Consider the following 23,791-nt stretch of genomic DNA (forward strand, 5'->3'; position numbering starts at 1 on the left):
CAATGGAATAGTTTATGCCTAATAGAGCATAAACTATACAAGAACACAGAAAAATATTTGTGAACATAGTGAATGTACAAATATGAAATATCAAAATTCATAGCCATATGATGATCAACTACTACTGATAGTGATAATAGTGGAGAAACATGCTAGTGTCACAGTTTATAAACTCTGGAGTTTGACTGGTTGTAAATCCTTTACCTTCATTTAGCAGTTATGTGACCTTTTTTTTTTTAAAAAAAAAATATTTATTTATTTATACAAGCACTGGGTACAGTCAGAAGCACAGGAGGGTGAACAAATTCACCAGAGCCAGAGCAGGGATCAGAACAGGCAGACCGATGAAATACACTGCTGAGGGGAGGAGCGGGCATAGCAGAAGAGGTCTGTCTCGCTATGTGGGACCCTCATGGGCGGCTGGGGATCGAACCGGTGCTGCAGAGGCTGTGGGCAGCCTCGCAGCCCAGCACTCAACCACTGCGCCACCAGTGGAGGTCCAGTTATGTGACCTTTGACATAGCTTTAAATGTAAATTCCCTCATCTGTAAAATAAGAAACTGCTCATATTTTCCCATTTTCCCCCTCTTCTTTATTCCATTCTCTCTTTTTTTCTTTTGTGGGGAAGGGGTTGATTTTTTAAAATTATGTTTATTGAGGTAATTTTGATTGATGACATTATATGTTTTAGGTGTATAGATCACAACTCTACAAATATGTATTATCATACCACACCCAGCTCCAAAACACCATAGTCTACTGAATAACTTTCCCCATTTTTCCCCCATCCCACCCTTCCCACCAGGAGCCTCAATTCTATGGTCAGATGTCTAGAAATTTTAAATGTGTCCTTTCCTTTGTCTACTTAATTTATGTTCCACATATGAGAGAAAACATCCAGTATCTGTCTTTCTCTTACTGACCTATTTTGCTTAGTCTTGTCCCCTTCAGTTCCAGCCATTCTGTCACAAAAAGTATGATTTCATCTTTTTTAGAGCTGAGTAATATTCTACAGTGTGTATAGATCACATCTTCTTTACCCACTTGTCTGTCACTGGGTACTTAGACTTTTTCTTAACTTGGCTAGTGTAAATAGTGCTGCAATGAACATAGGATGCATACATCTTTTAGAATTAGTGTTTTTGTATTCTTCAGGTAAATGCCTGGAAGAGGAATTGTTGGATCCCTCTAATATCTTGAAAAGCCACCATACTGTTTTCATTAGAGGCTGAATTAACCTATATTTCCATCACCAGTGTGTAAGGATTCCTGTTTCTGCACACCCTTTACAATACTTATCTTCATTCTTTTTGATGTAGGGCATTCTTCTGGGTGTAAGTGGTGTCTCACTGTGGTTTTGATTTGTATTTCCTTGATGATAAATGATGATAAACATTTTTCATGTGTCTGTTAGTCATTTTATTCTTCCTTATAGAAGTGTTCATTTAGCTCTTCTGCCCATATTTTGATTGGGTTAGTTATATTTTTATTCTCTGTTACATACATGAGTTATTTGCATATTTTGGGTATTTGTCCCTTGCAAATGTATGATGTGCAAACATTTTCTCCCATTCGGTAGGGTATCTTTTTACCATTATATTTTCTTTTGCTGTGCAGAAGTTTTTAATTTTGTATAGTTACATTTGTTTATATTTGCTTTTGTTTCTTTTTCCACTGGATTTGCATTACCAAAGACATGATTGAAGCCAAGTTGTGAAGTGTTATGCTGATGTTTGCTTCTATATATTTTATAGTTGCTAGCCTTATATCAAAGTCTTTAATCCATTTTGAATTAATTTTTTACTGTCTTGGTTTGACAGTGGTCTAGTTTTATTATTTTGCATGTAACTGTCCAATTTTCCTAGCACCACTTGTTGAATAGGCTTTTCTTTCTCCACTGTTTATTCTTGACTCCTTTGTAATAAATTAATTTATTACATATAGGTGTGAGGCTTTTTCTGGCTTTCAATTCTGTTCCATTGTTCTGTAAGTCTATTTTTATTTCAATAACATACTAGTTTGATTGCAATTGATTTAAACTATCATTTGAATCCTGGGAGCTTAAAACATCCATTCTCTTTTTCTTAGAATTACTTTGACTTTTTAGGAGTCTTTGTGGTTCCATATACATTTCAACAATGTATGTTCTGTTTCATTAAAGAAAGCTATTAGAACTTTGATAGAGATTGCATTTATATTGTTTCCGATATGATGGACATTTTAGCAATGCTAATTTTTCCAGTTTGTGAACATGGAATATCTTTCCTTTATCTTGTTTTCTTTTATTTCTTTTGACAGTGTCTTATAGTTTTGTTGTAGAGGTCTATCACCTCCTTTGATATATATTGTTAAGTATTTAATTTTTTTTAAAGATTTATTTATTTATACAAGAACCAGGGTACAGGCCAGATGCGTGGGAGGGTGAGAGGATTCACCAGAGACAGAGCAGGGAACAGAACAGGCAGATTGCCAAAAAACACTGCTGAGGGGAGCAGTGGGCGAGACAGGAGAGGCCTGCCACACCATGTGGGATTCTTGCCGGCCGGCAGAGGCTGTAGACAGCTTCACAGTGCGGTGCTCAACTGCCTGCGCCCCCAGGGGAGGCTCATTTAATTATGTTTGATACAATCATAGATGAGATTGTTTTCTTGAATCTTTCTCTTCTTTCTTTCTTCTAGTTAGTTATTTGTATACAGGGATGCAAAAGACTTATATACTGATTTTGTGGTTTTTTATGTTTATTAAAACACCATCTATAGATATTGATAGTTGATTGTCTCTTGTATTCCCTTGTATGTTGAAAACTATCTTTATTGCAGTGTCTGGTTTTCAATTTTATCTTCTTTGTTTCTTCCACATGGTTTATATATAGGATCCTATATTTATAACCTATTTTAAATTGAAAAACACTTTAATATTGAGTTCCTTTTACCAATCCCAATTTTTATTTTTCTTTCCCCTCCTTATTTTCTTTCTTTACTTCTGAATGAGGTTTCTATTTGTTTTAAAGCAGTTTAAAAGGGACTGTTTGAAAAATGTGGAAGCCTGTTTGGAGGAGAAGAATTTCTCCAACTATTGTTGGTGGTGAATTGTTTAAATGCACTGATATACATGCTGTTCATAAGCACTCAAATATTGCTTGGTCATAACTTATTTAGCTTTTAATAATATTTTCTTTTTCAATAATTTTGTTCCTGTCACATTTCCTCTATTTTCAATAGCCACTATGTTATAAAATATAATAAAGTAGTTTTTAAAGATATTTTTTATTTATTCATGCAAGAACTGAGGTGTAAGCCAGAGGTATGGGGGTAAAAGGATTCACCAGAGACAGAGTGGGGAGCAAAATAGGCAGATCTACTGAAATACATGGCTGAGGGGAGCAGTGGGCAGACAGGAGAGGTCTGCTGTGCCCTGTGGGTCAGCTACCTGACGGGGGATTGAACTCAGGCCACAGTGGCTCATGTTGCATTGACTGGCAATAGCTTGATAGCACGGAGAATTTAACCCCTGCACTACCAAGGAGCCCAGTATCTAGTTTTTAAAGCAATTGTATATTACAGATGTACCTGCCATTTGAGGGCAATTTTTGAAATGAGCGTTTTTGTATTAAAGAAAAATTAGTTTTTGAGAGTTTGATCTATGTGGCATAGGATAACTGAATGGCATTTTTGCTAAAACCTTGAATTCATTATCTAAACATATTTAATAAAATAAAATGAAGACTGCATTTTATAAATATATTAGAAAACATAATGTTTGGATTCTAAAGAGTTCCATTTATTGTTTTCTAGCTACAGACCTTCATTTTGCCCAGACACTATTTGGTAAAGCGGTGCCATATGCCACAGCTGGGGATTGCTATAGCGCTGCCAGATGCCCACAGGTACTTCATAAATTTTTTATTATTTTTTCTTCACTATGAATAATAATTATACTTTTTCACTTCATTCACTTTTTTCATGAAAATATTGCAATAAACTTAAGTAAATAAAACATGTAAAACTTCCTAGACATTAAATATTTTAAATGATTGAGATCTTCCATGATAGTTTATCATATTTAATTTTCCACTTCATTCCTGGAAAATAATGGATGTGTTACAAGGTAGAGGAATGAATCACAAACATGTGAATTTCATGCACTGCCACTAACATCATTTATGTCAGCCTATGGGCTAATACATTGTAGTAACATTTGGAGAACAACTTTCTATTATCTGTGAAATAGTGCATTTCATGTCTGAGTTTACTTCCTTTCATGTCAAGATGTTTCATATCCTGCATTTATCCTTTATTTCTGGAGATGTCTTTATACATTTTTTTGACATCTTTATGCTTTCCAATATAGAGTGTACTTTCTAGAAGAAAAATTTCCATTTCGCTTTTAACAAGGTGTTTTATAAAGTCTGTGTGAATAACACTTTTGTGATAAAATAGAGAGATATAAACTAGATTCATATAACATTGTTAGATTCACAACTAATTGAGAAATAATGATAAGAGGTAGTAATGAATATATTGATTTCATTTGGAAGAGAAAATAGATAATGGTTTGCCATAACTATCTTCTGTAATTTTCCTTTTATCAGTTCACCAGTCCACTTAGGAAAAGCTACAGAATTTTCTTATCACTTGACTTTCCCCTTAGAAAAAGCTTTGTCTAATTCTCTTGGATATAGAGGTAGAAACCACTTATGGGTGTGACACCTGTTCTCTGTAGGTAGGATGCGTGGGTTGGTGGTACTCCTTGGTCTTCTTGGCTTGTCCTTTTCAGCATGAAACCTCTGTCCCACTGGTGATTTTGATGGGAGTGATTTGGACTTTGTGTCCTTGGTCTGCCATAATTATAGTAGATCCTCTGTTCTGTGATCAGGTACTGAGTAAAAGATTGGAGCTTCAGATTATATTAACTATTTTTGGTTTGCTATGACCATTCTTGGTTATATTTGCTTGAGTGTGTGTCCCACAGAGGTGGGTAAGGTGAGAAATACTGTTGGTTTGTACCTCCCAGGAAGAAGCCTTAGTCCTAACAAGGAGTTTGAAGAAATAGAATTGTCTATTTCCAGATGCACCCATGAAAAGTAGTCATCTTGCTGGGGGAAGGGGGAAGAGAGGACAGGTTGTGGTTTAAATATCACAGATGCTTACTGTTCTAACCCGGATTTCATAGATTTTCTTGAATAAATGTCTCTCCATTTGTTGTATAACTCTAGGACATTTCCTAGAGACTTTAAATGGTTGCTGTATTTTATAATTTTTTAAACAATTACATTTGTTCTATTGGAGTGAATCTATAAGGCTTGTCAAGTTGCCATTCCAGAATTGTTTCCTCTCTAGGCTGAAATTTTAAATTCAACCAAGGAAACTGCAGCGGAATCCCATATACCCATTCATTCCTACTTCTCTCATATCCATCTATTGTGTGATTGTTCTATCTTCCAGACACAGTCTCTCTGACATGTGTCTTCTGTCCAGTTCCTTCCCAGAACTGCCCTTCCCTTAATGAACTTCCCCTTCTGAAATTTATACTATATCTCTTTAGATACCTATTCTAAAGTTAAGGATGTATAATTGAAACTTTTAGTATTCAAAATAATCATTTCCCTCAAATATAAATTTTTAAATAGCACTTGGATTTTGATCCTGTAAAATAAGATTATTCATTCTCCAATGGTTAACCCATGTCAAGACTGGACACCTTTTTCCAATAACCCATCCTCTTTCTTCGCTATGCCTACTGACTATATACTTATGTGATTAGAAAAAATAACTTGAGAATGTGATCTAGAGATGTGAACAGTTAGCTGATGCAAGGTCTCATAGATGCAGTTATTTTGGAAAGTTGACAAAGTTCTGGGAATCTTGTCCTTGTCATTACATGTTGAAATTGAATAAGGTTATTCAATGAGAAACCAATAAAATTTACAAGAGACTGGTAGACAAGTTAATTAAATAACTGGTAAAGGAATCAAACTCCTTTAACCTCATTAATGAACTTTCCTTATAGGAAATATCTTAACAGAATGCTTCTCAGTGTGTGGGATCTGAATTAGAGATATAAATACAACAGGATTTTAAATAAGACAGTTATTTTCATTTCTTTCTAACTCACTTTCTTCACTTTCTGTGTAGCTCCACTTATAACCTTAAAGTATCTTGACAAAATTACATAGATGTAAATTAAATATTTGTAATTGAAGATCCTTAAGAAAATAAGAAGCAGGATCAGTAATAAAATGCTCCTCTCTGGCAATCCTAGTGAGATACCTCCCTCTCAAATTTCTCTAGGCATTTTTGCAATGCAAAAAATCTGTTTCCAAAATTCATAGCTATCAGCAGAGCTATGCCCACTATACTCAATCTGTATCGAACCACCCAAGATTACTGTTAACAAAACTCAAACTGCTTAGTGTTCTTGGGATGTTCTGTAGAATATATAAACCAAATTCTTTGTTAAGTTACACAACATTTGCATGAATACTATCCAGATGTTCGATGTCACAGAAAGGAGTTCTTCTGTTGTTTAGGACTCATCAAAACCACATCCTCTGTGTTTGCCTATGACAGGTTACTCCTGGACATAAATACTAAAAAAGAGAATGGAAACATGTGAAACTCTTTTTTTTTAAGATTTATTTATTTATCCATAAAATCACTGGGTACAGTCAGAAGCGCGGGAGGGTGAGAGAATTCACCAGAGCCAGAGTGGGGAACAGAACAGGCAGAGAGATGAAGTACACTGCTGGGGGGAGCAGTGGGTGGCAGGAGAGGTCTGCACGCCTTGTGGGGCCCTTGCCCAGCAGCCGGGGATCGAACCGGCGCTGCAGAGGCTGCGGGCAGCTTTGCAATCCAGCGCTCAACCGCTGCGCCACCGGGAAGGCCCCCAAACATGTGAAACTCTTTATGGAAAATAAACATTACAATATAAGCTGAAGTTAAGGATTGTGATGTGACTTTAGAATACATATATCAACAATGAAATAAAGAGTTTTTTTACTTTTCTCAGAACCTCAATTTATAACAAAAAATAAAACACCAAATGTGTATCTCTAACTGGTTTGTAACTAATATTGATTACATAAAAGTAAAAAACATGACCACATTCAGATCCCATTTTTGAGAATTTTAAAATCTGTATTCTTTATTTTATTATTATTATTATTTTAAAGATTTATTGTATTTATTTATGCATACAAGAACTGGGGTCTAGGCCAGAGGTGCGGGGGTCGAGGGGACTCATCAGAGACAGAGTGGGGAGCAGAACAGGAAGATTGACTGAAATCTACTATGGAGTGAAGCATCAGGCAAGACAGGAGAGGTCTGCTGAGCCATGTGGGTCAACCCCCTGGCCAGGGATCAAACTCAGGCTCTCGCAGTGAGACTCAACCCATAGGCCTCAAGGGAGGACCTTTTATTTTCCTATGAGAAATAGGAAATAGGAACATGGTATATGTTTGTTTGCTTTTACAAGAAATTACCGAACTGTTTTTTATAGAATGGTTATCCCATCTTATATTCCTACGAGCAAAAATTAAAGTTTTGGTTGCTCTGTTTCCTTATCAGTACTTTGTATTGTGAAGTTTTTGTTTGTTTCCCCATTTCAGTGGTACCTCACTGTGGTTTTAATTTGCATTTCCCTAATGGCTAATGATGATAAGTCTCTTTCATGTGCTGTTCTGCCATCTTTGGTAAAGTATACATGCAAGTCTTTTACCCACTTTCAAAGTTGGATTATTTTCTTACTCTTGAGCTTTGAGTGTTCTTTATATATTCTGGATACAAGTCTTCCTGGATATATTTCCAAATATTTTCTTCAAATCTGAAATTTACCTTTTCTTTCTCTTAAGTGTCTTTCATAGAGCAAAATTTTTGATTTTAGCGAAGTATAATATATAATTTTGTCTTTTATGGGATGGGCATTTAGTGTCATACTTAAGAACTTTTTAACACAGTTACACATATTTCTCCTGTTATTTGCACAAACATTTATAGTCATGTTTTACAACAGACTTATGTTGAATTTTGAATTAATTTGTATGAGGTCTAAGGGGTTGAATATATTTATCCAATTGTCCTAACACCATTTTTTTTACTTCTAAATTTTTATTTTTTATATATATTTTTTACATCATTTTTCATTTTTGCACAATGTAGGATTTTCATCTTGGTTATAGTCCCCATACAATTCTCACCACCCTTGTTTATTAAAAAAGGTAACATTTTCATCATTTATTTGCCTTTCCACCTTTGCCAAAAATTAATTGGATTTTTATGTGGGTCTATTTCTGGGATGTCTATTCTGTTCCACTGGTATACATTTCTTTCTTTTTTATCAAATTTTAAATTTTCTTACATTGCTGTTCATTTTTGTACAGTATTTGATTTCTCTCCTCAGGTGTAACTCCTGTAAGTCTCTCACTACCACATCACCTGTGAACTGTCATCACAGTCCCTCATAGTCTTCCAGCAGTGTGGGAATGCAAACTGGTCCAGCCACTATGGAAAGCTGTGTGGGGGGCCCTCAAATTATTAAAAATTGATCTACTATATGGCCCAGCAATTCCACTCTTAGTAATCTGACCAAAGGACACAACACATGAATTCAAAAGGAAACCTGCACTTCTATGTTTATTGCAGCACTATTTACAATAGCCAAGATATGGAAACAACCTAAATGCACAAAAACAGATAAATGGACCCATGTCTCTCTCTTAACCAACATACCACTGTCTAGGATATGACAGTTTTATAAGAGTTAAAATAAGGTAGCATGGTCCCTGCAACCGTGTTCTCTTTTTTTTTCAAACTTGTTTTAATTAGTTTAATTCATTTGTTTTTCCATATAAATTTTAGAATCAGTTTTCTATATGTATGGAAACTTCTGGTGGAACATTTATTGGAATTGCATTATAGATACAGATCCCATACATAGTAAAATTTGTAAATTCATGTAAAAAAATGTGAAATAGTGATTAATGAGCGCATATGAACCAAGTAGCCAGTTGAAGAAGCAGAACATTAAAACGTGCATCTACCTATATACTTCTCTTCTACCTTTTTTTTTAAAAGATTTATTTATTGATACAAGAACCTGGGTACAGGCCAGATGTGCGGGAGGGTGAGAGGATTCACCAGAGACTGAGCAGGGAACAGAACAGGCAGACTGATGAAATACACTGCTGAGGGGAGCAGCAGGTGAGTCAGGAGAGTTCTGCAGCACCATGTGGGATTCTCGCGGCCGGGATCAAACCCAATCTGCAGAGGCTGCAGACAGCTTTACTATGTGGCACTCAACCCCCTGTGCCACCAGGGAGGCCCCTCTGTTCTATCTTATATCCATAATTAGTTTTTCTTTGATGCAGTCAGTTGCTTTCAATTTGATTGAAATTTATTGAATTCCTGGATCATTTGAATCACCTTAATTTCCACTTGTGATATAACTATTATTTTTTTATTTTTTATTTATTTTATTTTTTACATATTTTAATTTTTTTAATTTTATTTTTATATTCCCCATATATTTGCAACCCCCTTATTTTGACCCCAACCCCTCCTTTCCCCACTCTCCCCCCATAGTGTGTCTCTGGTTCATAGTTGTTTGTTGATTTTGATTTTTTCTTTCTGATAGCTATTATTTTTCCGGGTCCCTTATTTAGGTTTTCTAGTTTCCTGCTATGAGTGAGACCATCCGGTATTTTTCTTTTTCTTTCTGGCTTATTTCGCTGAGGATGATCCCTTCCAGCGCCATCCATGTTGCTGCAAATTACATGTGTTTATCTTTTTTAAATGCTGAGTAATATTCCATGGTGCATATGTGCCACATCTTCTTGATCCAGTCATCTATTTTGGGGCATCTGTGTTGTTTCCAAAGCTTAGCTATTATAAATAGTGCTGCTATAAACATAGGGGTGCAGGTGCTCTTTGGAATTAATGTTTCTGTGTCCTTTGGATAAATACCTAGGAGTGGAATTGCTGGATCATATGGAAGCTCTATCTTTAGTAGGTTGAAGAATCTCCATACAGCTTTCCATAGTGGTTGGACCAGTTTGCACTCCCACCAGCAATGCAGGAGAGTTCCTTTTTCTCCACATCCTCACCAACATTTGTTGTTGCTAGTTTTTTTAATATGTGCCATTCTCACTGGTGTGAGATGGTGTCTCACTGTATAACTATTAAAATTTTACTTATTGTGGTAATCTCTTCTAAAAAATATCAAGAGAGTAGGAGAAGAGGTAAATTTCATCTTAGATTTTAAAAATATACCTTTTTAGCAGCTCCTATGTTGAACTAATTTTTCATGTTAAAGACTAGGTTTAAGGAGATTTAAATTCTATTATTGATGAAGTCTTAGAATTGAATTAATCAATGAAAACATTCATGTAATCATTTATTACTACTGAGGTTTCATAGAAATGCACTTGTAAATTTTTATGGCCCCTATAATTCTCTGCATTGCACATACACTCTTACTTCTCAGCCTTTTTCCAGTTTCATTGGAATATAATTATAATATATATATTTAAAGCATACAACATGATTTGATATATATGTCTATATATTAAAAAATGATTGCCATAATAATTTAGTTGCTTCACAGTTAGAATTTTTTATTCTGATTAGAACATTGAAGATCTACTGTCTTAGAAACTTTTAAGTATACAATACAGTATTGTTGGCAATAGTCACCATGCTGTACATTGCATTCCAAGAACTTATTCATTTTATCAATGGAAGTTTGGAATTTTTCTACCCTTCATTCATTCTACCCACCACCTCTGGAAACCAGACATCTATTCTTCGCTTAGATTTAGTGAGACCTGTATCTGCACTCCCATCAGACTTAACGCCATGTCTGCACTCACCTAATCTTGAACAAATGAATAAAATGTATCAACATCATCCAAAATTTCAGAAGAATTCTGATTATTTATTTGAGATTATATCATATTGCTTCTTTTTTAATAAATTATTTTCTTTTATATAATTCTTACATAATTTTTCATTTTTGCATAATGTATACATTTTCATTTTGGTTATATTCCCCATACAATTGCCACCCCCTTTTTCTGACCCTAATCCCTCTTCTTCTCCCCCTGGCCCCCACTGTAGTGTGTGTCTGGTCTATAATTGCTTATTGATATTTATTTTTACTTTATTGCTATTAGTCTTTTTCCTGGTCTCTTATTTAGGTTTTCTAAATTCCTGCTATGAGTGAGACCATCCAGTATTTTTCTTTTTCTTTCTGGCTTATTTCTCTGTATTGTATTGCCTCTTTTTTTTTTTTTTTTTTAGATTTATTTATTTATTCATACAAGCACTGGGTATAGTCAGATGTGCGGGAGGATGAGAGAATTCACCAGAGCCAGAGCAGGGAACAGAACAGGCAGACTGACGAAATACACTGCTGGGGGGAGCAGCGGGCACAGCAAGAGAGGTCTGTATGCCATGTGGGACCCTCGCCTGCGGCTGGGGATGGAACTTCGCAGCCCAGCGCTCAACGGCTCCACCAGCAGGGAAGGCCCCTGTATTGCTTCTTAATGAAGATGAAGAACAGAAGTAAAGCCCATGAAACTCAGTCTGGAGAAATGGAATGATATTTCTGAACCCAGCTGTTTGTGTTAATGACCATCGGTCTCTCAGTAGTCAGTGGGATCTTTTTCTTTCATGTCTAATGTATTTGAATACTTCCAGTCAACCTTGAGCAAAGAGATAAAGAATAAATGAAATTAGAATGTTAAGTTGTGGGACCAGCCTGAACACTCAATAAGTGACTGCTTGCCAGAAACCTATATCACAGGATATATTTCCATGTTTGAGGAATTTGATTTGGTGCGAAGCTTATTTGTGACAGGTGGTTGAAAGTTTCCGTTGAAAAACCTATGTTAGATCATGTATCATAGTCTCTCAGACTTAGTTCTCATTCAAGTATTAACATAAAATGCTAATGTATCTGGTATTAACATCACTCATTATCATGGAAAATGAAAGATCTAGAGGTCTATTTATATATTTACCTTTTAGATTTTTTTTTTTTTGTTGATGTAACATTGGTTTACAATGTAAGGGGATAGGTTCACATCTCTGATGTGACTTTTGGTTTTAAGTTATAAAGGACATAATACTGCTAAAAAATCTAGGTTAATACATAAAATTTATCTATAATTATTTTTGGTAATGGTATTAATTCATAGTTCAATTATTTAAGAAATCTTTGCTTTCTTAAGATATTTCAGTCTTAGGCCATTGGAATACTGTGATGTGATCAAAGAATGTTAAAGATCTAAAAATTAACAAAAATGTTAATTTTGCTGAGTTAGTGTGTACCTCTACTTTTCAAAGTGTAAGTCGATAAAATCATATCAATGTGATATAAATTTTACTAATTTTAATTACACATTTTCTCAATCAACAAATATTTAAAGTTCAATTCTTTTTTTTAAAGATTTATTTATTTATTTTATACAAGAACTGGGGTACAGGCCAGATGCGTGGGAGGGTGACAGGATTCACCAGAGACAGAGTGGGGAACAGAACAGGCAGATTGACCGAAGTACACTGCTGAGGGGAGCAGCCAGTGAGACAGGAGAGGTCTGCAGCACCATGTGGGACGCTCGCCATCGGCTGGGATCGAACCCACGCTGCAGAGGCTGCGAACAGCTTCACAGCGCGATGCTCAACAGCCTGGGCCACCAGGGGAGGCCCTTTAAGTTTCAATTCTTTTTTTTTTTTAATAATAAATTTTATTTTTATATTCCCCATACAATTTCAACCCCCCCATTTTGACCCCAATCCCTCCCCTCCCGCCACCCATCCCCCCAAAAGTGTCTCTGGTTCATAGATTTTTGTTGATTTTGATTTTCACTTTCTTATAGTTATTCGTTTTCTTAAAAAGATAGTCTGAAATGTTTTGACACGGAAAGAAGATTCTTATACTTGAAAATCATTCTATCATCACACCACTAGGGGGCTCACAGACCTTGAATGTAAATCATGTGATATCACATGTTCACACGTGCTTGTAGGTACTTAACAAGCACAAAATAGCCAGGAGAATAATGTCATAATCAATGTTTTTGTGTGGTGGGTTAAGGAATGATTTTTTTTACCACAAAGGGAAGGACATTATAACAGAGGATTCTAGAAAATATACTAAGCAGTGTTAACTTATCACAGAAGTTAGTAACAAGGGGTTAAAAATTGAAACTGGAAAAATGCTAAAATCTGACAATTATTAGTCCCTGTAAATATCCTTCTGGAAAGATGTGCTACAGAATAATTAGTTCTTGCAGTCCAGTTGAAGAGTCTCACTGTTGCATAGAAATTCTTTAGTACATGTAGTATTAAGTCAGCTATGTCTTGTAATCAATTTTAAAATTCTTTGGCGGATTCATTTCCAATAGAGTTCTATCAATATGGTTTCATTTTAGGACTTTGTTCAATTTTTTTTTTAATTTCTGGTCATCTTCCCAGGTAGAATTTTTAAGGTTTATTTATTTTTTGTGGTTGGGGTGGGGTAGAAGAACTGGGGTGTAGGGCAGAGGTGCAGGGAGGTGAGAGTATTCATCAGAGACTGAGCAGGGAGCAGAACAGGCAGATCTACTGAAATATATTGCTGAGGGGAGCAGTGTGTGAGATAGGAGAGGTCTGCTGTGCCATGTGGGTCAGCTTCTTGGCCAGGGATCAAGTTCAGGCCTTAGTGGACCACCAGGCCACGAGGGAGGCCCTGGGATTTGTTCAAAAACTTTATGCATGTCTTCAAAAATAAGAACTTTTTTAGGGTTATATGCATATTTCCCCTGTGTGTATACCTTTTCAAACTTTGTATAAATTTCACACTCAAGATGCTTATAGCCGAGAACATTCTTAAATATTTTATAAAAATCCATTATTTCTTTTTGTTTGCCTTGTTTACAATCCAGGGACAATTCAGCATTAATTTGGTAGGAACTGGGATGAAGATATCCAGCACGGCAAAGTGGCTTGCCCAGGGCAATTACGCCTCTGTCATCATACACAGATCACAGGTAAGTCTTGCTAAACAAGAAGGTCTGTGACAAATATATTTGTGCTAAGAGCTAGCATTAAAGATCCTCTATCTTAAAATTAGAATTCTTCAAAGTGAATGGCGAATGATTTGTTGTATATAATGAGGTATATTACGTATCATGGGGAATTATATTAACTTATGAAATTATGGAATTGAATTGATGCTTGTTTGTGCACATATAGAAGTTTTATGCACATACAAATTAATTACAAGTTGCAGATCTCTGAACCTAAAATATCAAACGTAGAGCATATAGATTTTATCTTACAGGAGTTTGGGGCTAATGAGTTGACATGCATGTACTTCAGAAAGAGCACCATCATTTTTTTTTTTCCGATTTCATTTATTTATTTATTTTGAATGTATTTATTTTGAATTTATTTATTTATTTTCTTACATTGTTCATTTTTGTACAATATTTGACTTTTCCCCTCAGGTGTAGTCCCCATAAATCTCCTACCATTGCATCACCTGTGACTATCACCATAGTCCCTTCTAGGGACTGGTACTCTTTCCTCCCATATTTTGACCCCTCTCCTGCTGGATGCTTCAGATCTATGGCCAGCTTGCAAGTTTTGTCTTTTTCCTGACCCTTTTTTGGGTTCTTCTATATCCCCCCTATAAATGAAACCATCCACTATTTCTCTATTTCTTTCTGATTATTTCACTTAGCATCATCTCTTCCAGCTCCATCCATTCTTTAATAATTGAAGGCTTTAAAGGTTGTAGGTTTTATTATATCAAGGTAAGGGGAAAATTTGCCATTTATTTACTTTGATTTGGTGTTTGTGGTATGTTAGAGCCATTTGTCTTTTAACAATTATCCTTCATAGTTTCTTCAAGAATTATGACTATTTTTTATGATTTATGTCTATTTTCCTGTATCTGAATCTAGATAACATTACTGGATAACATTATTATGCTAGAGGCTTCCACCTCTAGCATATGTATTATATAATATACAAAGAAGCCACTTAATTTTGCTGCTGGTGTGCTGTTCTAGGTATACATGTTGATATGTCTTCTTTCACAGTAAATCAGGATCTAGGTCTCGCTAGATTGCACATAAATCAGCACTATCCAAGCTTCTGCCCACTCTAGTATTTCATGGTTTTCTCTCTCTGATAAATCTGATTACTGTTACACTCCAAGTTATATGAATATTATTTGTAAATAAAATTCAATGGCCTTTAAAACTATTTCTGAAATCTCTGAAACTGGGGCTCACCAATGAAAGAATATTAATTTTTATTATTTTTGTCATATGGGTAAGCAGTAGGTTTTTAAAACAGCTGGCTATTTATCTTTAAATATTTACTAGTCATAATTAAGTCTAACCCCTATTGGAAGAAAAATGGGAATTATATTCTGAACAGGTATAAATGTGGAAAACACAGTATAATTTTCTGAACTTAGGCAGCTTTTAAATCTCTTTTGATTAAATGTAAAGACTGAACTCAGATCTCCAGTATATCAACATATGAATATTTAGTGCAATCACTCCTCATTTTCTATTTAAGTCTAAGATTAATTATTTATTTAACTGAATTTCTACCTAAATTGTAAATGTTGCAAATGAACATATTCCCTAAAATCTGATGCCTGATATGAAACTTAGGCTTGCGAAATCCAATTATCATATGGAAATGCACTTATATTTTCATTTGCCAACAAATTTAATTAAGCTTAAGATTTTACTTAATCTTCTCCAAAGAAACACTATGGGCAAGGAGGGAGTGGAGGGACATAGTCAACAGACTCCAAGACAATAAATGTGAACCAAGAATACTCTATCCTGCAAAGCTTTCCTTCCTCTATAAAGAAAGATTAAGGACCTTCCCAGACAAACAGAAACTCTGGAATTTCATTATGACTAAACCCCCACTCCAAAAAATACTACAGGGAGTCATAAAACCAGAACCAACAGAGGGATGAATAACAATGAAACAAGGCCAAAAAAAAGAAAAGAAAGTTATTAAAAGAATAAATAAATAAAATCAGAGGAAAGACAAACAAAATGGCAAATACAGATACTAACATATCAATAGTAACTCAATGTAAATGGACTAAACTCTTCAATAAAAAGACATGGAGGCACTGCCTGGATTAAGAAACAAAACCCAACCTTTTGCTGTCTTCAGGAAACACATTTAACTACAAAAGATAAAAATAGACTGAAAGTAAAAGGATGGAAAATAATCCTAAAAGCAAATAGACCAAGAAGAAGGCAGGAACAGCTATACTTATATCAGATAAAAGGGATTTCAAACTCAAAAAGGTAAAAAGAAACCCCGACGGTCTACATCATGATCAAGGGGACAATACTTCAAGAAGAAATAACACTTGCTCAGCGAAATAAGTCAGAAGGAAAAAGAAAAATACCAGATGGTCTCACTCATAGCAGGAATTTAGAAAACCTAAATAAGAGACCAGGAAAAAGACTAATCAATACAAAGTAAAAATCAAAATCAACAAGCAACTATAAACCAGAGACACACTATGGGAGGGGGCCAGGGGAAGGGCGGGGAAAGGAAGGACTAGAGTCAAAATAAGGGGGGAGGTGCAATTATATGGGGAATATAACCAAAATGCAAATGCATACATTGTGCAAAGATGAAAAAAGATGTAAGAATTATATAAAATAAAATATTTAAATACAAAAAAGAAGAAATAACACTCATTAACATATACTCAACCAATGAAGGAGCACCGAAATATATCAGACAACTGTCATCATCTCTGAAAACAGACATCAGAGAAAACACATATGTAGTAGGAGACTTCAACAATCATCAAAACTGCATGGTATTGGAACAAGAACAGACATACAGACCAATGGAATCAAATAGAAAATCCAGAAATAAACCCACAGATTTATGGTCAACTAATCTTTGACAAAGGAGCAAAGACTATGCATTGGAGCAAAGAAAGTTTGTTCAATAAATGGTGCTGGGAAAACTGGGTCGCTACATGCAAAAGAATGAAGCTTGACCACTACCTCACACCATATACAAAAATCAACTCAAAATGGATTAAAGAACTAGACATAAGACCTGAAACCATAAAATACATAGAAGGAAATATAGGCGAAACACTACGTGATTTGCACATCAAAGACATCTTTACAGACACATCACCCAAAGCAGTGATAGTGAAGGCAAAGATCAACAGCTGGGACTACATCAAATTAAAGAGCTTCTGCACAGCAAAAGAGACAATAACCAAAACAAAGAGAAACCCTACGGACTGGGAGAAAATTTTTGCACACAACACTAATGATAAAGGACTGATCACAAAAATCTGCAAAGAGCTGATGAGGCTCAACAACAACAAAGAAAATAATCCAGTCAAAAAATGGACAGAAGAGCTAAAAAGAAACTTCTCTGAAGAGGATATGCAAATGGCCAACAGGCATATGAAAAAATGTTCAACATCACTTGCAATCAGGGAAATGCAAATCAAAACTACCATGAGATACCATCTTACACCAGTGAGAATGGCACATATTAAAAAAACTAGCAACAACCAATGTTGGCGAGGGTGTGGAGAAAAAGGAACTCTTCTGCACTGTTGGTGGGAGTGCAAACTGGTCCAACCACTATGGAGAGCTGTGTGGAGATTTCTGGACCTACTAAACATAGAGCTTCCACAGGATCCAGCAATTCCACTCCTAGGTATTTACCCAAAGAACACAGAAACATCAATTCCAAAGAACACCTGCACCCCTATGTTTATAGCAGCACTATTTACAATAGCTAAGCTTTGGAAACAGCCCAAATGCCCCAAAATAGATGACTGGATCAAGAAGATGTGGTACATATATACCATGGAATATTACTCAGCATTCAAAAAAGATAAACACATGCAATTTGCAGCAACATGGATGGCGCTGGAAGGGATCATGCTCAGTGAAATAAGCCAAAAAGAAAAAGAAAAATACCGGATGGTCTCACTCATAGCAGGAATCTAGAAAACTTAAATAAGGGACCAGGAAAATGAATAACTATAAGAAAGTGAAAATCAAAATCAACAAAAACTATGAACCAGAGACACTTTTTGGGGGTGGGGGGCGGGAGGGAGGGATTGGGGTCAGAATGGGGGGATTGCAATTGTATGGGGAATATAAAAATAAAATTTATTAATTAAAAAAAGGAAAAAAAATAAAATAAAATCACAAGTGATCTTCTAAGAAAAAAAAAACAAAAATGGATAGATCAATGAGACAAAAAATAAGTAAGGACACTAAAGCTCTAAATAAGGATCTAGATCATGGGCTTACAGACATCTATAGAACACTAAACCCCCCAAAAAATCTGAGTACACATTTTTCTCAAGCGCACAAGGATCATTCTCCAGGATTGATCATATACTGGGACACAGGACAAACATCAACAGATACACCAAGATTGAAATCATACCAACCATCTTCTCTGATCACAAAGGCATCAAACTAGAAATAAACCATAAAAAGAAGGCAAAGAAATCTGCTACCTCCTGGAGAGTGAAACCAATACTACTGGAAGACCACTGGACTAATGAGATCAAAGAAGAAATTAAAAAAATACTTTGAGTTGAATGACAAGGAGGACACCACTTTCCAGAATGTATGGGATGCAGCAAAAGCAGTAAAAAGAGGAAAATATATAGCAATAGAAGCTCACATCAAGAAAAAAGAAAGAACTCAAAGAAACAACCTAATCTCCAAGCTCAAAGAACTAGAAAAAGAACAACAACAACAAAAAAAAAACAAAACCAGCAGAAGAAAAGAAATAATTAAAATCAAAGCAGAAATAAATGAAATCTCAACTAAAAAAACAATCCAAAAGATCCATGAAACCAAAAGCTGGTTCTTTGAAAAAATAAATAAAATAGACAAACCCCTAGCCAGGCTCACAAATGAAAAATGGGAGAAAGCACAAATAAATAGGATCACAAATGAAAGAGGAGAAATCACAACAGACACAGCAGAAATCAAAAGAGTAATCAGAAACTACTATGAACAGTTATATGCAAACACGTTCAGCAATCTAGAAGAGATGGACAAATTCCTACAACTCGACAATCACCCAAAGCTAGATAAAGAAGAAATAGAACACCTAAACAGACCAATTACAAGCAGCAAAATTGAAATGGTAATCAAAACGTCCCCAAACAAAAGCCCAGAACCAGATGGATTTGCAAATGAATTCTACCAAATGTTCAGAAACAAATTAGTGCCTATCCTTCACAAAATCTTTCAAAAAATAGAGAAGAAAGGGATAATACCAAACACATTCTATGAAGCCAACATTACCCTAATACCAAAACTGAACAAGGACAGCACAAAAATAGAAAACTACAGGCCAATTTCTCTAATGAACACAGATGCAAAAATCCTCAATCAGAATCTGAAAATGTATCCATAATATAATTCACCACTACCAAGAAGGATTTATTCCAGGGACACAAGGATGGTTCAGTATCCAAAAATCAATCAATGTAATCCAACATATCAACAAAAAGAAATATAAAAACCATATGATAATATTAATAGCTGCTGAGAAAGCTTTTGACAAAGTACACCACCGATTTATGATAAAGGCCCTTGAACTTCTCAGGATACAAGTAACATATCTCAACATCATAAAGGCCATATATGACAAGCCCATAGCCAGTATCATTCTCAATGGTGAAAAGCTGAAAGGATTTCCATTAAGATCTGGAACAAGACAAGGATGTCCACTCTCACCACTGCTCTTCAGCATAATAATGGAAGTCCAAGCCAGAGCAATAAGACAAGAGAAAGACTTACAAGCAATCCAAATAGGGGAGGAAGAAGTTAAACTATCACTATTCAAAGATGATATGATAATATACATAGAGAACCTAAAATATCCACAGAAAAACTAATTAAACTAATCAATCAGTTTAGTAAATTGGCAGGATAAAATATCAACACAAAAATCAGTAGCCTTCCTATACACAGAAAATAAATCTGAAGAAGAAGAAATAAAAAAAAAACATCCTTTTTATTATTGAAACAAAAAATATCAAATACTTGTGAATAAACCTAACAAAAGAGGTAAAGGACCTATACAAAGAAAACTATAAAACAATGTTAAAAGAAATAGAAGAAGACACAAAGAAATGGAAAGACATCCCTGCTCATGGATTGGAAGAATAAACATTATTGAAATGGCCATCCTACCAAAAGCAATAAACCAATTCAATGCTATTCCAATAAAAATTTCAATGTCATTCTTCAAAGAAATAGAACAATTATTGATGAAATTCATATGGAATCACAAAAACCCCGAATAGCCAAAGCTCTCCTGAAAAAAAAAGAAGGGAATGGAGGCATCAGACTCCCAGACTTCAAACTATACCACAAAGCCATAATCATCAAAACTGCATGGTATTGGAACAAGAACAGACCTACAGATCAATGGAATGGAACAGAACAGAAAATCCAGAAATAAACCCACAGATTTATGGTCAACTAATCTTTGACAAAGGAGCAAAGACTATGCATTGGAGCAAAGAAAGTTTGTTCAATAAATGGTGCTGGGAAAACTGGGTCGCTACATGTAAAAGAATGAAGCTTGACCACTACCTCACACCATACACAAAAATCAACTCAAAATGGGTTAAAGAACTAGACATAAGACCTGAAACCATAAAATACATAGAAGGAAATATAGGTGAAACACTACGTGATATTCACATCAAAGACATCTTTACAGACACATCACCCAAAGCAGTGATAGTGAAGGCAAAGATCAACAGCTGGGACTACATCAAATTAAAGAGCTTCTGCACAGCAAAAGAGACAATAACAAAAACAAAGAGAAACCCCACCAACTGGGAGAACATTTTTGCACCCAACACTAATGATAAAGGACTGATCACAAAAATCTGCAAAGAGCTGATGAGACTCAACAACAACAAAGAAAATAATCCAGTCAAAAAATGGGCAGAAGAGCTAAAAAGAAACTTCTCTGAAGAGGATATGCAAATGGCCAACAGGCATATGAAAAAATGTTCAACATCACTTGTAATCAGGGAAATGCAAATCAAAACTACCATGAGATACCATCTTACAACAGTGAGAATGGCACATATTAAAAAACTAACAACAACAATTGTTGGCGAGGTTGTGGAGAAAAAGGAACTCTTCTGCACTGTTGGTGGGAGTGCAAACTGGTCCAACCACTATGAAAAGCTGTATGGAGATTCTTCAACCCACTAAAGACATAGCTTCCATATGATCCAGCAATTCCACAAATAGGTATTTACCCAAAGGACACAGAAACATTAATTCAAAAGGGTACCTGCACCCTATGTTTATAGCAGCACTATTTACAATAACTAAGCTGTGGAAACAACCCAAATGCCCAAAAATAGATGACTGGATCAAGAAGATGTGGTACATATGCACAGTGGAATATTACTCAGCAATCAAAAAAGATAAACTCATGCCATTTGCAGCAACATGGATGGAGCTGGAAGGAAACATGCTCAGTGAAATAAGCCGGAAAGAAAAAGAAAAATACCAGATGGTCTCACTCATAGCAGGAATTTAGAAAACCTAAAAAGAGACCAGGAAAAAGACTAATTGCAATAAAGTAAAAATCAAAATCAACAAGCAACTATAGACCAGAGACACACTACACTGGGGGGTGGGAAGAGGAGAAGAAGGATTAGTGTCAGAAAAAGGGGTGGGAATTGTATGTGGAATATTACCAAAATGAAAATGCATACATTATGCAAAAATGAAAAATGATATAAGAATTATATAAAATAAAATAATTTATATATAAATATACAAAAAAAAGAAATATGGAAGGTGGTCTAGAGAAAAAAAATCTGTCATATTTTGACTAACCCCTTTACACATCACAGTGGAAAAATTGTTTTTTAATCTCCTTTTAGTCCTTTTCTAATTGTAATTACAATTTTCAGCCCAATTTTCTCTCGTTTACCAACTTTCCCTATTTTTCTTCAGCCTGTATTTCTAATGCTCCCATGAAATTTTTGAGTTTAGTGGATAGAATATGATTTGTATACAGTAAAGGTCAAGTTTGTGAAATAGCTGTCTTTTATTTAGTCTATGAGAATCTTATATAAAATCATGTAAATATTTGACAGCAAATTGGGAGAGTTTTTAGTAAACACATTGAAACAAATGGATACCTTGACCAAAAAAATATGTGGACTGAGATGAATTATCTACACTACAGTGTAGTTTATAATCATCAAATTGCTAATTCAAATCTTAGGTTATCCAATTCCTGTGACCATGAGCTTGAACTACTCCTGAAATTTGACCTTAAATGTAATTTTTTAAGAAACTTCAGTTAATGATTTCAGCCATGTGATTCAAAACTTTTGCTTTTTCTGTCTTGCGCATGCAAATACCAGTTTGTTTAAGATTATCCTCTTGTTTCTGCCTCTTATTTTCAGGATGGAACCAAGGTATATGGCAGATGTGGAGGGTTCTGTGGAAAGTGTGTTCCTCACATGGCTATTGGTCTCCCGGTTCAAGTCATATAAACACCCAATAGTAGACAGTATGTCCCCAAGAGAAGACTGTCTCTGAAACATCTATATAAACGGTGCTCATTTCTTTCCTGTTCTCTTCCTGCAAAATGTCTGTGCCTTTTTTGTCCCAAGGTGCTCACTTAGTGATTCAAATCATTGCTTAATTTTTTTCAAGTTCTCACATTAAAGTTAACGGACATATGGCTCAAATGAGAAGCCTTTTTAAAGAACACGATAATTTATCGTGGGAGATACAGGGTGTTTGAGTGAATTATACCAAAACAATGTTGCTGTTAACTTGGATTGAACCACAGTAATATTATGCCTATAAATACACACGTCAATCTCTATCGTATCCTATTTATAACAAAATGTTTATTCTACTTCTTGTTAAAATGGGGCAATTTTTAAAATTTGTAAAAATTAGGAAAATGAACTTAATCAAACTATAATTATTATTGATCAAGTGACTAGTGAATCAATAGTTACATTTAAAAAGTACATAGCCATTATACTTTCTGCTGATACAGTTTAGATACCCTGTTTCATATTTCTTCTAATTTTTAATAGTGGAATATTGTTTTTCAAATAAAAAACATAGTCCTAAATATGTGGTACAATATCTGTTTATAAAAACATATGCTTGGGCTAACTATGAAATTTTGTGGGTATAATACAGAAGATCTGACATAGAGTTTTATTTAAAACACCTACCTCTAATTTGACTATGCTTACAAGAGCAACAATTTTTTGTATGTTTATATTCTATTATGTCTTTATAACTCATATGTGTATATATCTACTCTTTAAAAATCCATTTTCTCAAATTATATACTATATTTATTAATGAGTAGAGAAGTAAGAAGATTTAAAATTTTGAAGATCTTATGTTGGTAAACATAAAATTTTGTTTACATCTGCACAATTTTTATTAGAGATGTGCAGGTTATTTTCTATCTGAGGTTTCTCAAAAACAATATAAATTATAATGTAAGAATTAAGTGTTCATGGGCAAATTCTCAGGTATTAAGGGATTTTTTCAGATGGATAATTTAATTGTATATTCTATATTATTATAATTTTCAAGAAATGATAAATAATATTTTTCTAGGAAGACCTACTTTGTAAACCAAAAAAAAAAAAAAGAATCTACTAATAGATTTTTTGTTAGTAAATATAGTATATTAGTTTTATCCACAAAGTTCTTTTTTTCCAGACGCTT

At 34.8% G+C, this 23,791-nt stretch overlaps 1 protein-coding gene across 2 annotated transcripts in view; it reads left to right on the forward strand.

Annotated features, from left to right (window-relative positions):
- ADAMTS20 (ADAM metallopeptidase with thrombospondin type 1 motif 20) overlaps positions 1-23,185 on the forward strand; it is a 185,399-nt gene extending 162,214 nt beyond the window's left edge. For both annotated transcript variants that reach the window (XM_037514122.2, XM_037514123.2), the window contains 3 exons: positions 3,795-3,886; positions 13,922-14,026; positions 22,492-23,185. In XM_037514122.2, coding sequence (XP_037370019.1) covers positions 3,795-3,886; positions 13,922-14,026; positions 22,492-22,581 — 287 coding nt within the window. In that variant the 3' untranslated portion in view covers positions 22,582-23,185. The remainder of the gene's footprint in view (positions 1-3,794; positions 3,887-13,921; positions 14,027-22,491) is intronic.
- Positions 23,186-23,791: the final 606 nt, after the last annotated feature.

The sequence above is a fragment of the Talpa occidentalis genome, unplaced genomic scaffold (assembly GCF_014898055.3).
Source record: "Talpa occidentalis isolate TD23 unplaced genomic scaffold, MPIMG_talOcc4v2.1 talOcc4.16, whole genome shotgun sequence".
NCBI lineage: Eukaryota > Metazoa > Chordata > Mammalia > Eulipotyphla > Talpidae > Talpa > Talpa occidentalis.